The 13,800-nt window shown below is 43.2% G+C and overlaps 1 protein-coding gene across 1 annotated transcript; it reads right to left on the bottom strand.

The window, feature by feature from the left end:
• Positions 1-868: 868 nt before the first annotated feature.
• On the bottom strand, positions 869-12,047 carry LOC135506924 (zinc finger protein 252-like). Its single transcript, XM_064926354.1, has 6 exons — positions 11,613-12,047; positions 11,117-11,247; positions 9,310-9,474; positions 3,928-4,092; positions 3,585-3,696; positions 869-3,235 (listed from the first exon to the last, which is right to left on the bottom strand). The coding sequence occupies exons 1-6, from the start codon at positions 11,893-11,895 to the stop codon at positions 2,277-2,279; spliced, it is 1,815 nt and encodes a 604-aa protein (XP_064782426.1). The 5' UTR covers positions 11,896-12,047; the 3' UTR covers positions 869-2,276.
• Positions 12,048-13,800: the final 1,753 nt, after the last annotated feature.

Below are 13,800 nucleotides of genomic sequence, written 5' to 3'. Positions count from 1 at the left end.
AGCATACATTTAAATAATTAGCTTTTTATTTTTATTTTACTGGGCTGCCATTGCCAGTGGTCAGTCTCAGCTGATGGAGGGTCCGCCGCTCTCCCTTTCCTCTCTCATGTTGTTACTCCGATGAACAGAAAAAGTGAAATATTTTTCTATTAAAAAAGACCCAAGCCACTAATAATAACGAAAGCCTATAGATACATTTTCCTATGTTCATTACTGCTGCAGTGCTTGATGAGTGTCTTTAAATCCTCAAGGTCTTTGACCTCTTGAGAACCAAACCACCGATCAAAAAGACATGCGTGTTCCCTTGCAAATTCAACATTGCTTTTGTGATTCTGTATTTTGTCATTTACGGAACTGTTGTCTCAGAGATAAACTCGTAAGCCTGAAGGATAGGCCTAATACACTAATTAAAAGGGGTGTCCACATATTTTTGTATATATAGTGTATTTTGCTGCCATTTTAGGAATTTGGCAATCCGCTCAAACCGAGTAAAATATACGTCCAACTCCTTTATGTTGAAAGGCGGTACAAGTCGGCTGTTCTGACCAAGATCAAAATATGGCGAAGGTGCAAGATGGCTTCACTGGATTCGGAGTGCTTCTAGATCCATCTCTCCTAATCTTAATGGCATGCTCACGTTCCTATTCTTGTTGTCTGGCTGCATGTTCTCTTTCCCTTTCCTTGTGCTCAAGCTTCTGTTTTCTTTTTGTCTTTAGTTCTACCTCTCGCAGTTGCACATCTATGGGGTGTACTCTACCACCCGTAGGACCCTTTTCATCATCCTTCCCTCTCCGGAAGCATTTCCTCCTCCACCAAAGCAGTATAGACTAACTCTTTGAATACTGCTTTTGAATCGGCATGTACAACTTTGATGTCACAATGCTTTGCAATGACGAGCAGATTCTTCTTCGTACATTGTTCTAGCATCTTCCATGTAGGGTTTTCCACAAACGCTTTCAACTTAAAGTCCATGGCTTTTTGAACTTTCTTTTTTATTAGCCTGTGTTCAACTTTACAAAATGATTCTTCAAAGCTCTCAGGGTGGATGTCAGTGACAGAAACTCTACCACAAAAGTGTCTTTTGAACACCCTAACATCTGGGCAAAGCAGAGCTTCAGAGTAGATTAGAGCAACTACCATACTCCTGGGCTTGAAGATCTCGGACGAGCCCCTATTTTGTTATATTCCCCAACAAGAAACCAAAAATTGGGTCTCCAACAGAAGGGGGAACGAACAAAAAACAAAACAAAACAGGTGGGGTTCTAGGAGGGGTTCTGAAAGACACTCATGGGGTTGTCCACTGAAAGTTGTCTGGCAACAACAACTGGGACCTAAAAGACACTCACCATGAGCGGCCATTAAATTTGCCCAAAAAACGGCAAACTAAATTAAAACCCACACCAAACTTAAAGACTGGATGCAAACCAAAAAGTGGAACAAAACAAAAACAGTGAAAATAAAATAAAATATATACACTAAAGGTGTTAACCCTCCACATCTCTCAAGCCATCAGGAGCACTGGGCCAGCACAGGTGAAAACCCTTTTGACTAACGAGATGACAGCCAGCACAGGTGTAACACATACTGACCAACAAGGTGACACCAATCGGTGCGCCCAATGTGCTAAAGTCCAACCTCGAAATATAAATGAAAAACCAAAGCCTGTAACAACAGTAAAGTACAGAACAGTAAAGTATTGTACAGTACAGTAGAGACAGTACAATGTACTCTACTGTCCTGTACGGTTCTCTTCTGTGATGTCCAAACTTGTGAAACAAGATTTTGTTTGGGGTGGCGGAGCTCATTACAATAATAGCCAGTGTGTAGAATAATACCCAAATATGCAAAATACAGATATTACATATTTCTCTACCTTTGTGTACCTCACCACGAAGCAAATGATATTCATAGCGATAATTATACATTTCTGTATAGTATAGATCAGGGACCCAAGTTGTAATTCCATTATCAGATGTAAATCCACTATACCTTCTGTAGTTCAATAACCAAAATAAATGTGTTCAATACTTAGTCAGGTAAACATGAATTAAGGCACTAACATTTCCTCATTATAAAAAACAGCATCAAACAACAGGTCAAGGTTGTCACTTTTCATCAGTGAAGCATTTTTACAGACACCATCCATCACCATATCATCTACTCTGCCTCATCATACTCATTCTTTCCTCAGTTCACTTCATATAGTTCCCTACTGCATCCAAAACCAACAGAATTAACTACAAACAAACTAGTATTACATTACATGTCACTGTACTCTATACATGGGCCGTGTGCATTTTCTGCTGGTGTGTCCTGAGGTATCTCCCCTCTGAGAACCTCTTCCCGCAGTGCGTACAGGTGAATGGCCTCTCTCCCGTGTGGACCTTCAGGTGCCTCTTCAGCTGGTGCTGGTGGGAAAACCTCTTCTCACACTGCGGACAGCTGTAGGGTTTCTCCCCTGTGTGGACCCTCTGGTGCCTCTTCAGGCTGGACGAGTGTGAGAAACTGGCCCGGCACAGGTGGCAGCCGAAAGGTTTCTCCCCCGTGTGCATCCTCTGGTGGATCTCCACCTGTTTGGGGAAACTGAAGACTTTCCCACAGAACAAACATGGGAAGCGCTTCTCTTTGCCACCAGATCTGCTGATAGTGTCACAACTAATGTCATTTGTCCATGGGCTTGTGTAGCTATTTAGTGTTGAGGCACTGGAATTGTCTGAGGTCTGGTTTAACATAAGGGGAGTGTGAGGAGGTCGAATGCCAGGGAGTGTCTGTGTTGTGGCAGGGTCCATGTTCCTGTTGATAGATCCTATAGAAGGCAGGCTGAAGGCAGCACCTGTTGGAGGGTTAACCTGAGGCACCATCTGTCTCTCTGAATCACAACTATAGGAGCAGGATGGAGCATCGCTAGCCAAGTCTGTGTCTGTTCTCTCTTGCCGCATATGGACACCTCCCTGTCCCCGCAGACCAAATCTAATCCTCACCCTGGTCTCAGCCAGTCTGTTGTCATGGAGACTATGATCGGTTGTTGTTTTGTGTTCGACTGTCTGTTTCTGGTTTTGGTTAACAGTGTTGTTCACCAGCCCAGAGTTGAGGATGCTGTCCCTTCCACTAACATCCACTATGTCGCCTGTGGCCCTGGCCTGCTCGGTGATGTTGTCCACCGGGCCCCTGGCTGCACCTGTCTTAGAATCCAAGATCGTCGCCCAGTTTCCTCTGTTAGCCTCCAGCCAACCACCTGCAGGAAGAGGTTAGAGAATAGACTTTACAAACATGGCAGAAAATTCTACATATGGAGTTTTTTCAGTCTATTACCTGGTCAAGTTCATACATTATAATGTGTGTTTTTATATGTAAACAGAAGTTGTATTGATTTCATTTTATGAATGGACAAAATCAATTAGACAGGTGCATCACTATTCCCATTGAAGATCTATTACTGTATCGAGGTTATATCAAATAAAATGTATTTATATAGCCCTTCTTACATCAGTTGATATCTCAAAGTGCTGTACAGAAACCCAGCCAAAAACCCCAAACAGCAAGCAATGCAGGTGTAGAAGCAGGTGTATGTATTTCTCCCTTACCTTGCTCCCCCACCTTTAGTCCACTCAGCAGATCAACACTCTCTGGTCCATCTTCTATTGTCTCCTCTTTGACCAGCAGCAGATCAGGCTTCCCATCCTCCATGTCTACTGACTGTAAGAGAAACAGAGGATGTTGGATCAAGAAATCTGATATGAGCACCCTGCTATGGAGCATCAATCTGATTGGGCAATGAGGGACTGCTATGAGTACAATTCAAAACATGTTAGCTGATTTAATACAATACTAATGGTTTAATACTAATTATATGGCATGGTCCCATACTTAAGACAAAATGAAGACCTGATCTAATACCATTCAGACAGTAGTGCACAGTGGGCTCACCTCAGTGAGATTGTGTGTGGTCCTGTGCTGCTCAGCTGGTTCATCTGTGGGTTCAGGAGGAGGTGTAGTCTGGTTGTCCTCCATGACTATGGTCCCCTCAGTGTCCCCCAGACCCTCCTCACACCCCTCCTCCTTCACTAGCAGCACCTCTGGACCCTCATCCTCCTGGAAGAGACAGGTGATACAGATTACACAGACATACACTCCCTCAGGTATGTACACACAGATAATAAACAGACTTTCAACATTGAGTGTTTACCCATCCCCACTATGTTTGGAGTCCTATACTGTAGTCACAGAATGACTTCATTGTTGTTAAACCCATCATGGTGAACATAAATATGAGGTCGTGGGTAAAAAATAAGTTGGCTATGATAAGTCAAAAGTCATCAGACAAACCTGACTAAACTATTTTGACGTGTACAGTAGGTTTGTTAGTGTGTGGGTATGTGTAGCTACAGTAAGCTGCAAATATATTGGGACAGGGGGGTATGATATTTGTGCTTCTCTAACCTTCTCACGTTTTTGTGCCATTACTTTTGGTCCCCTAAAATGGGGAGACTATGTACAAAAAATGTTGTCATTTCTAAAAGGTTCACCGGATATGGATTAAAAATACCCTCAGTTTAAAACGGGCAGTCTGTACTTTAACCTCATAGTCATTGTATCATTTATAATCGAAAGTGCTCAAGTACAGCCCCCCCCCCCCCAAAAATGCCACTGTCCCAATATGGAGCTCACTGTGTATTTAGTTATAAAGCGCTGTCGGGTATATGCAAAATAGGGTGGTATCAGATGTAATATACAAAAGAGAGTCTCAATGAAAGTCTTAGAAAGTTTAGTGTTTATTAAACATAAACAAGTTTAACACCATATGAAAACCACATCTAAACTACAAATCTGCTTGATAAACTACATGAATTTTCTCATTAAAAGTGTCTTGGCAAAGAAATTAAGTAGTGAATGGAAGTTATGAAATAAGCATTTGGGAACCTCATTTACAGTGCCTTCGGAAAGTATTCATACCCCTTGACTTATTCCACATTTTGTTGTGTTACAAAGTAGGATTAAAATTGATTAAATTGAAAAGAAAAATGTCAACGATCTACACAAAATACTCTGTCAAAGTAGAAGAAAAATTCTAGCAGTAGGAAAAATAAAACACTAATATATCATAAGTAGATAGGTATGTAACCCCCTGAGTCAATACATGTTAGAATCCCCTTTGGCAGTTGAGCCTTTTCGGGTAAGTCTAAGAGCTTTCCACACCTGGATTAACCAACAATTGGCCATTATTCCCTTCAAAATTCTTCACATTTTTTGAAGCTGTGGGCCAGAAGAGAAAATAACTTGACCCGGCCATGAAAGCTGCCAAAGCGTGTGGGTACATTGCTTACATGCGCTATGACAAGCTTATTGTCCACCCGCAGCAAACACACACACACACACTGATTAATGGACTGCTGAATGTTTGTTTTTTCTCGTACTTTGTTCTTTTCTATATTATGTCTGTCTCTGAGAGGCTACCCAGGAAAGAAATTACTCATTAATATATATAGCCTTAGAAATAAGCTTAATGAAATCAATAACTTGCTAACATCAGATAGCATTCATATATTAGCCATTTCTGAGACTCACTTAGATAATTCCTTTGATGATACAGCAGTAGCAATTACAAGGATATAACATCCATAGAAGAGACATAAATGCTTATGGGGGAGGTGTTGCTATATACAGTGCCTTCAGAAAGTATTCAGAACCCTTGATTTTTTACACATTGTTACATTACAGGCTTATTCTAAAATATATATTTTTTTACGATACCAGATCTTACAATACCCCATAATGACAAACCGACAGACATTTTTGCAAAATTATTTTTATTTCTATTTACATAAGTATTTAGACCTTTTGCTATGAGACTCGAAATTGGGCTCCATTGATCATCCTTGAGATGTTTCTACAACTTGATTGGTGTCCACCTGTGGCAAATTCAATTGATTGGACATGATTTGGAAAGGCACACACCTGTCTATATATATATATATATATATATAATTTTTTTTTAACCTTTATTTAACTAGGCAAGTCAGTTAAGAACAAATTCTTATTTTCAATGACGGCCTAGGAACAGTGGGTTAACTGCCTTGTTCAGGGGCAGAACGACAGATTTGTACCTTGTCAGCTCGGGGATTTCAACTCGCAACCTTACTAGTCCAATGCTCTAACCACTAGGCTACCCTGCCGCCCCAGGGTAGCCTAGTGGTTAGGTCCCATAGTTGACGTTGCATGTCAGAGCAACAACCAAGCCATGAGGTTGAAGGAACAATCTGGGGAAGGTTACAAAAACATTTCTGCAGCATTGAAGGTCCCCAAGAACACATTGGGCTCCATCATTCTTAAATGGAAGAAGTTTGGAACCACCAAGACTCAAACTGAGCATTCGAGGGAGAAGGGCCTCTAAAGGAGTTTCAGAGTACCTCTGTGGCGATGGGAGAACCTTCCAGAAGGACAACCATCTCTGCAGCACTCCACCAATCAGGCCTTTATGGTAGATTGTCCAGACGGAAGCCAATCCTCAGTGAAAGGCACATGACAGCCCGCTTGGAGTTTACCAAAAGGAACCTAAAGGACTCTCAGACCATGAGAAACAAGATTCTCTGGTCTCATGAAACAAAGATGGAACTCTTTGGCCTGAATGCCAAGCGTCACGTTTGGAGGAAACCTGGCACCATCCCTACGGTGAAGCATGGTGGTGGCAGCATCATGCTGTGGGGATGTTTTCAGCGGCAGGGCCTGGGAGAGCAGTCAGGATTGAGGGAAAGATGAACAGAGCAAAGTACAGAGAGATCCTTGATGAAAACCTGCTCAGGATCTCAGACTGGGGCGAAGGTTCACCTACCAACAGGACAACGACCCTAAGTACACAGCCAAGACAACGCAGGAGTGGCTTCGTTACAAGTCTCTGAATGTCCTTGAGTGGCCCAGCCAGAGCCCCGACTTGAACACAATCTAACATCTCTGGAGAGACCTGAAAATAGCTGTGCAGCGACACTCCCCATCCAACCCGACAAGAGCTTGAGAGGATCTTCAGAGAAGAATGGGAGAAATTCCCCAAATACAGGTGTTCCAAGCTTGTAGCGTCAAACCCAAAACGACTCGAGGCTGTAATCACTGCCAAAGCTGCTTCAACAAAGTACTGAGTAAAGGGTCTGAATACTTATATAAATGTGATATTTCAGAGTGAGCAAAGCTGTCATGGGTAGCTACTTTGAAGAATCTAAAATATATTTTGTTTTGTTTAACTTTTTTGGTTACTACATGATTCCATGATTATTCTACAATGTAGAAAATAGTAAAAATAAAGATAAATAAAGAAAAACCTTTGAATGAGTAGGTGTGTCCAAACTTTGGACAGGTACTTTTTTTGATGTGCACTCATTACGTCTGCTGTTTTTGGTCGACACAAGACAGTGCAATAGACAACTGTCACATCTATTTTCTACGCAAGCTTACTAAATGTAAATGAAAAACCTCTGGACAAATGTAATGGAAACATAGTTAATGAGTTGAATCAGCTGGTTTTTTGTCTGGGGCTACAACAAAAATGTGTGCTGTTGGGGGTACTCGAGGACTGGAGTTGGGAACCACTGGCCTACACAGTTCAAATACATTTTGTTAGGCTTATATATGCCTTATACACTGAGTGTGCAAGACATTAGGAATACCTTCCTAATATTGAGTTACACCCCTTTTTGCCATCAGAACATCCTCAATTCGTTGGGGCATTGACTCAAAGGTCTCCAGTGCTTCCAGAGTTGTGTCAAGTTGGCTCGATGTCCTTCGGGGGGTGGACCATTCTTGATACACATGGGAAATAGCAGCGTTGCAGTTCTTGACACACTCAAACCGGTGTGCCTGGCACTTACTTACATACCCCGTATAAAGGCACTTAAATATTTTGTCCCTCTGAATGGCACACATTCACAATTAATGTCTCAATTGTCTCAAGGCTTAACAAAAAATATTATTTAACCTGTCTCCTGCCCTTCATCTGCACTGATTTAAGTGGAGTTAATCAATGACATGAATAAGGGATCATACTGTAGGTTTCACCTGGATTCATGGAAAGAGCAGTTGTTCCTAACGTTTTGTACACTCAGTGTATATTTTACAATGTCTGGAAGCAACATTCCTCATGAATATTCAACACTGAAATATGTTACTCTAGTAATTCCAAATGCAACTGTGGATCTTTTGACAATTCATCTGTCTTTAATGCAGGGTTTGATCTAAACGTCAGAAGCAATCGAGTTGGAATGGTTACTTTCAATGGAATGGTTTTCTGCTGGTGTATCCTGAGGTAGCTCCTCTCTAAGAACCTCTTCCTGCAGTGCGAACCACCTTTCTCCTGTGTGGACCTTCAGGTGCATCTTTAGCTGGCTGCTGGCGGTAGAATCTCTTCTCACACTGGGCTCAGCTGTATCATTTCTCCCCTGTATGGACCCTCTGGTGTCTCTTCAGGTTGCCAGCATGGGCAAAGCGCATGTTACACTGGGTACAGCTGAATGGTTTCTCCCCTGTGTGGACCCTCTGGTGCCTCTTCAGGTCACCGGCCTGGGCGAAGCGAATGTGACACTGGGTACAGCTGTAGGGTTTCTCACCTGTGTGGACCCTCTGGTGGATCTCCACCTTCTGAGGGCAGCTGAAGCCTTTGTTACAGAACATGCAGAGGAACCGTTTCTCTTTACTTTTGCCTGATGTTGCTCCCCCTCCCCGAGACTGGGCTCTGACCCCGTCGTTTGAATTCAATACCTGATCGAAAAGGACATGGCTGTGTGAATCGGAAGACCCCATTGACGTGGACACTGGGTCGCAATCCCTGAACCCATGTAAAGGGGAGTGGGTCCCAACATTTAGATTGGTCTCTAAGCTTTCCCTGTAGTCTAAGAAATCACTGCTGTTGCCCTGCGAGTGTCCTTCTCCTAAGTGAGTCTGGTCTGCATTCCATGTCAGAGGAACGTCATCCTCCACTTTCACAGTCACCTCATCTACGACCAGACCCTCCCCTTTCTTATCTAGGTGCCCTTCAGAGTATACACTACTACTGTACTGGTTCCAGTCCCCTCTCATTGGATTAGTCTGTGTATCTAAGCCCACAGGCATGTCACCAGGTATCATCTGTGTCTCTGTAGCGTATGAACAGGACGGATCATTGACAGTCTGTAACACGTCACCGGAGTCCTGATGGGACAGAACCGTCGTCAGGTTACCGTGAAGTAAATACTCTGAGTGGGGAGCAGGACAGCCCACTCGCCCCAGCACCATTGAAGTCTTGGGGCATGTCTCTGTCTTGAAGATGGTGTTCGACGTTCCACTGACCTCCGTGATGCTGCTGGGCTGCGCTGGGGCGGTGGTGGGGTCCTCCGTGGTTACAGGGGGCGCTCCAGCCGCTGCAGTCTGGCTGTCTCTGCTGTGCCGTGGGTCCTCTTCTCCTTCAGCCATCTCCTGCTTAACCCCAGGACCTGCAGCCTCTGCATCTGCAGACTAACACAAGAAGAGAGGAGGATATTACCGGTACACAAGTTGAATAACAATGTCATAGGGAAGTCTCACGAGATAAATGAGGATGTAAAGGTACAGTGCATTCCAAAAGTATTCAGACACCTTCACTTTGTTGTTAGAGCCTTATTCTAAATTCCTCATCAATCTACTCACAAAACCCCATAATGACTAGTGAAAACAGGTTTAGACATTTTTGCAAATGTATTAAAAATAAAACAGAAATATTATTGATTCATATTATATGTTATTTTTCTATAAAGCAATTGAGGGCAGGTGCATCCTGGTTCCACTGATCATCCTTGAGATGTTTCTACAACTTAATTGGAGCCCACTTGTGGTAAATTCAATTGATTGGACATGATTTGGAAAGGCACTCACCTGTCTATATAAGGTTCCACAGTTGACAGTGCATGCCAGAGCAAAAACCGAGCAATGAGGTTGAAGGAATTGTCCATAGAGCGCTGAGACAGGATTGTTAAGGCACGTATCTGGGGAAGGATGCCAAAACAATTTTGCAGCATTGAAGGCCCCCAAGAACACAGTGGCCTTAATCATTCTTAAATGGAAGAAGTTTGTAACCACCAAGACTCTTCCTAGAGCTGGCCACCCAGCCAAACCGTGCAATCGAGAGAGAAGGGCCTTGGTCAGGGAGGTGACCAAGAACCCGGTGGTCCCTGTGACAGAGCTCCAGAGTTCCTCTGTGGAGATGGGAGAACCTTACAGAAGGACAACAATATCTGTAGCACTCCACCAATCAGGCCTTTATGGTAGAGTGGCCAGACGGAAGCCACTCCTCAGTAAGAGGCGCATGACCGCCCGCTTGGAGTTTGACAAAAGGCACCTAAAGGACTCTCAGAACATGAGAAACAAGAATCCTAGGTCTGATGAAACCAAGACTGAACTCTTTGGCCTGAATGCCAAGCATCACATCTGGAGGAAACCAGGCACCGCTCATCGCCTGGTTAATACCATCCCTATGGTGAAGCATGTTGGTGGCAGAATCATGCTGTGGGGATGTTTCTCAGCGGCAGGAACTGGGAGAATAGTCAGGATTGAGGGAAAGATGAACGGAGCAAAGTACATTGAGATAATTGATGAAAACCTGCTCAGGACCTCAGACTGGGGGGAAGGTTCACCTTCCAAAAGGACAACGACCCTAAGCACACAGCCAAGACAACACCTGACAGAGCTTGAGAGGATCTGCAGAGAAGAATGGGAGAAACTCCCCAAATACAGGTGTGCCAAGCTTGTAGCGTCATACCCAAGAAGGCTCGAGGCTGTAATCGCTGCCAATGGTGCTTCAACAAAGTACTGAGTAAAGGGTCTGAATACTTACGTAAATGTGATATTCCAGTTTATTTTTTAGACATTGTGAGAAAAATCAAAAATTCATTTTTTTCTTTGCCATTATGGAGTATTGTGTGTAGATTGATCATTGGAAAAAATGATTTAATCAATTTCAGAATAAGACTAACGTAACAAAATGTAGAAGAAACGGGGTCTAAATACTTTCCAAATGCACTGTAAGCAAGTGAATAGCTGAAGAGGAGCCTTTCGGAAATAAACAGGCCACATTTGATTTACAAAGTAACAAAAACATTTTATGCAATACTATTATACTAACCTCTATTATGATAATGTGCTGGGTTGAGGTTCCACTCCCTTCATCAACTGTGATTGGTTGGTCATCTCTCCATGTATTGTGTCCAGCTGGCTTCACAAAGCTTCTGTGGCCTCCAGTGAGATGTCCTTCACCTGAGAGTGATTGGGGGAATAGAGGTGGTTAGGTACACTATTGACAGTTTTGACATTGTATGTAAGGTAACACTTCTCATAACTTCTTGATATACTATTTATAGATTGATTGATTATGTTCCATGCATCATATTGTTTTCAATGAGTAAATAATAGGAAATGTTGTAAATCAAGAATCTGGTTAAAATATGATAGTGTCTTAGTTATCTTGAACAAAGGAATCAGGGGAATTACTCCATGCAATCCAAAAACTGACCAACACCCAATTTTGGGCAACCATATGTACTTATCACATGTAAATCCACACGTGCGCTGGGGAAATCAGGACGCTAAGCCTGGCAGTCTTGGCCTTCTGCTAAATGTACCTCTTGCTATTCCTCTGTACTGGTCGAGAATCTTGACACTTCTTGGACGACTTGCGAGGACGCGCTCTCGCATTGTCCTCTCTGCGCGCTCCCGTGCCATCTTCAGTTCCAGTAGCTGTAGTTTCCTCCGCAATGTCCTGTTTTCTTTCTGGCTTTGAGAAATTTCCAAACGAAACACTGCATAGTCGTCGTCTACGAGTTTACAGATCTCTGACACGGCTGCATTCGCTAGCACCTCCATGACGGAGGCTATTTGAGTGTGGAAAACCATACAGTTAGCCATTGTAAGCAGCAAGCTAGCGTTGCCTAAATAACATCTATCAACCAAGTCCTATCTCCAACGCGAATTTAAAAACGCTAACGTGGAAATTGTAATCGGACACTGGGGTTTGGGCAAAAGTCCGACCAAAGGCAATACAAAACTCTGGTCCAGAAACTGTGACACAGGCAAGAAGAACTAAGTACTTCCGAGTCACGAATTTTTGGAATTCTTCTGAATAAGAGTCCTGTACACTTTGCAAATGAATAATTGTGCCAAAACAATGGAACATGTCCACAACTATCTATATATTTTCTACTATTTATCATAGAAATAATAATTTAAAGTATTTCTATGTGATTTGCTTTATTTTTTAAAGCCTAAATGGTCAACAATGTTTTTTGTGTGTGTAATCCTATCATTTATTGGACTGTACCACAGGAGGTTAGAGGCACCTTAATTGGGGAGGACGAGCTCATGTTAACAGCTGGTGTGGAATGTTCTCAAATACATCAAACACATGGTTTGATGTGGGATAGAGTTCCATCGAGTCATGGCTCTATGTAGTACTGTGTGCCTCCCATAGTCTGTTCTGAACTTGGGGACTGTGAAGAGACCTCTGGTGGCATGTCTTGCGGGGTATGCATGTTTGTCCAAGCTGTGTGCAAGTAGTTCAAACAGACAGCTCAGTACATTCAACATGTCAAAACCTCTCACAAAGACAAGTAGTGATGAAGTCAATATCTCCTCCACTTTGGGCCAGGAGAGATTTACATGTGTCGCCGATGTGAAATGTCTAGCTAGTTAGCGGTGTTGTGCACTAGTGGCGTTTCAATCGGTGATGTCACTTGCTCTGAGACCTTGAAGTAGTGGTTTCCCTTGCTCTGCAAGGCCAATGGCTTTTGTGGAGCGATGCGTAACGATGCTTCGAGGGTGACTGTTGACGTGCGCAGAGAGTCCCTGGTTCGCGCCCAGGTCGGGGCGAGGGGACGGACGTAAAGTCTATACTGTTACATTGGTGCTGTTGACCCGGATCACTGGTTGCTGCGGAAAAAGGAGGATGTCAAAAGGGGGGTGAGTGTAGCCGATGTGAAACGGCTTGCTAGTTAGCGGTGGTGCGCGCTAGTGGCGTTTCAATCAGTGACGTCACTTGCTCTGAGACCTTGAAGTAGTGGTTCCCCTTGCTCTGCAAGGGCCGCGGCTTTTGGGGAGGGATGGGTAACAATGCTTTGAGGGTGACTGTTGACGTGTGCTGAGCGTCCCTGATTCGCGCCCAGATCGGGGGGACGGACGTAAAGTCTATACTGTTACACATGCATATTATTAATATTAGCACTCTGTACATCCAAGGGCCAGCCGTGCTGCCCTGTTCTGAGACTATTGCATTTTTCCTGAGTCCCTCTTTGTGGCACCTGATCACACGACTGAACAGTAGTCCAGGTGCAACGAAACTAGAGCCTGTAGGACCTGCCTTGTTGCTAGTGTTGTTAAGAAGGCAGAGTAACGCTTTATTATGTACAGACTTCTCCCCATCTTAGCTACTGTTGTATCAATATGGTTTGACCATGACGGTGTTACTCCAAGCAGTTTAGTTTTGGAAATATTTAGGACTAACTTATTCCCTGCCACCCATTCTGAAACTAACTGTAGATCTTTGTTAAGTGTTGCAGTCATTTCAGTCGCTGTAGTAGTTGATGTGTATAGTTTTGATTCATCCACATACATAGACACACTGGCCTTACCCAAAGCCAGTGGTATGTCGTTAGTAAAGATTTTTTTAAAGTAAAGGGCCAAAAAAGTTGTAAATCTGTTGTAAATTTGTTTACTGTAAAATAGCATTGTATCTGGTCAAACGCATTTTTTTTCCAAAAGTTTACTAAAGGTTGGTAACAGGCTGATTGGTCGGCTATATGAGCAAGTAAAGGGGGC

This window comes from Oncorhynchus masou, chromosome 20 (assembly GCF_036934945.1).
Source record: "Oncorhynchus masou masou isolate Uvic2021 chromosome 20, UVic_Omas_1.1, whole genome shotgun sequence".
Classification (NCBI taxonomy): Eukaryota; Metazoa; Chordata; class Actinopteri; order Salmoniformes; family Salmonidae; genus Oncorhynchus; species Oncorhynchus masou.
Note: the sequence above shows the minus strand (reverse complement) of the source record. Positions and strands in the feature narration are given on the sequence as shown.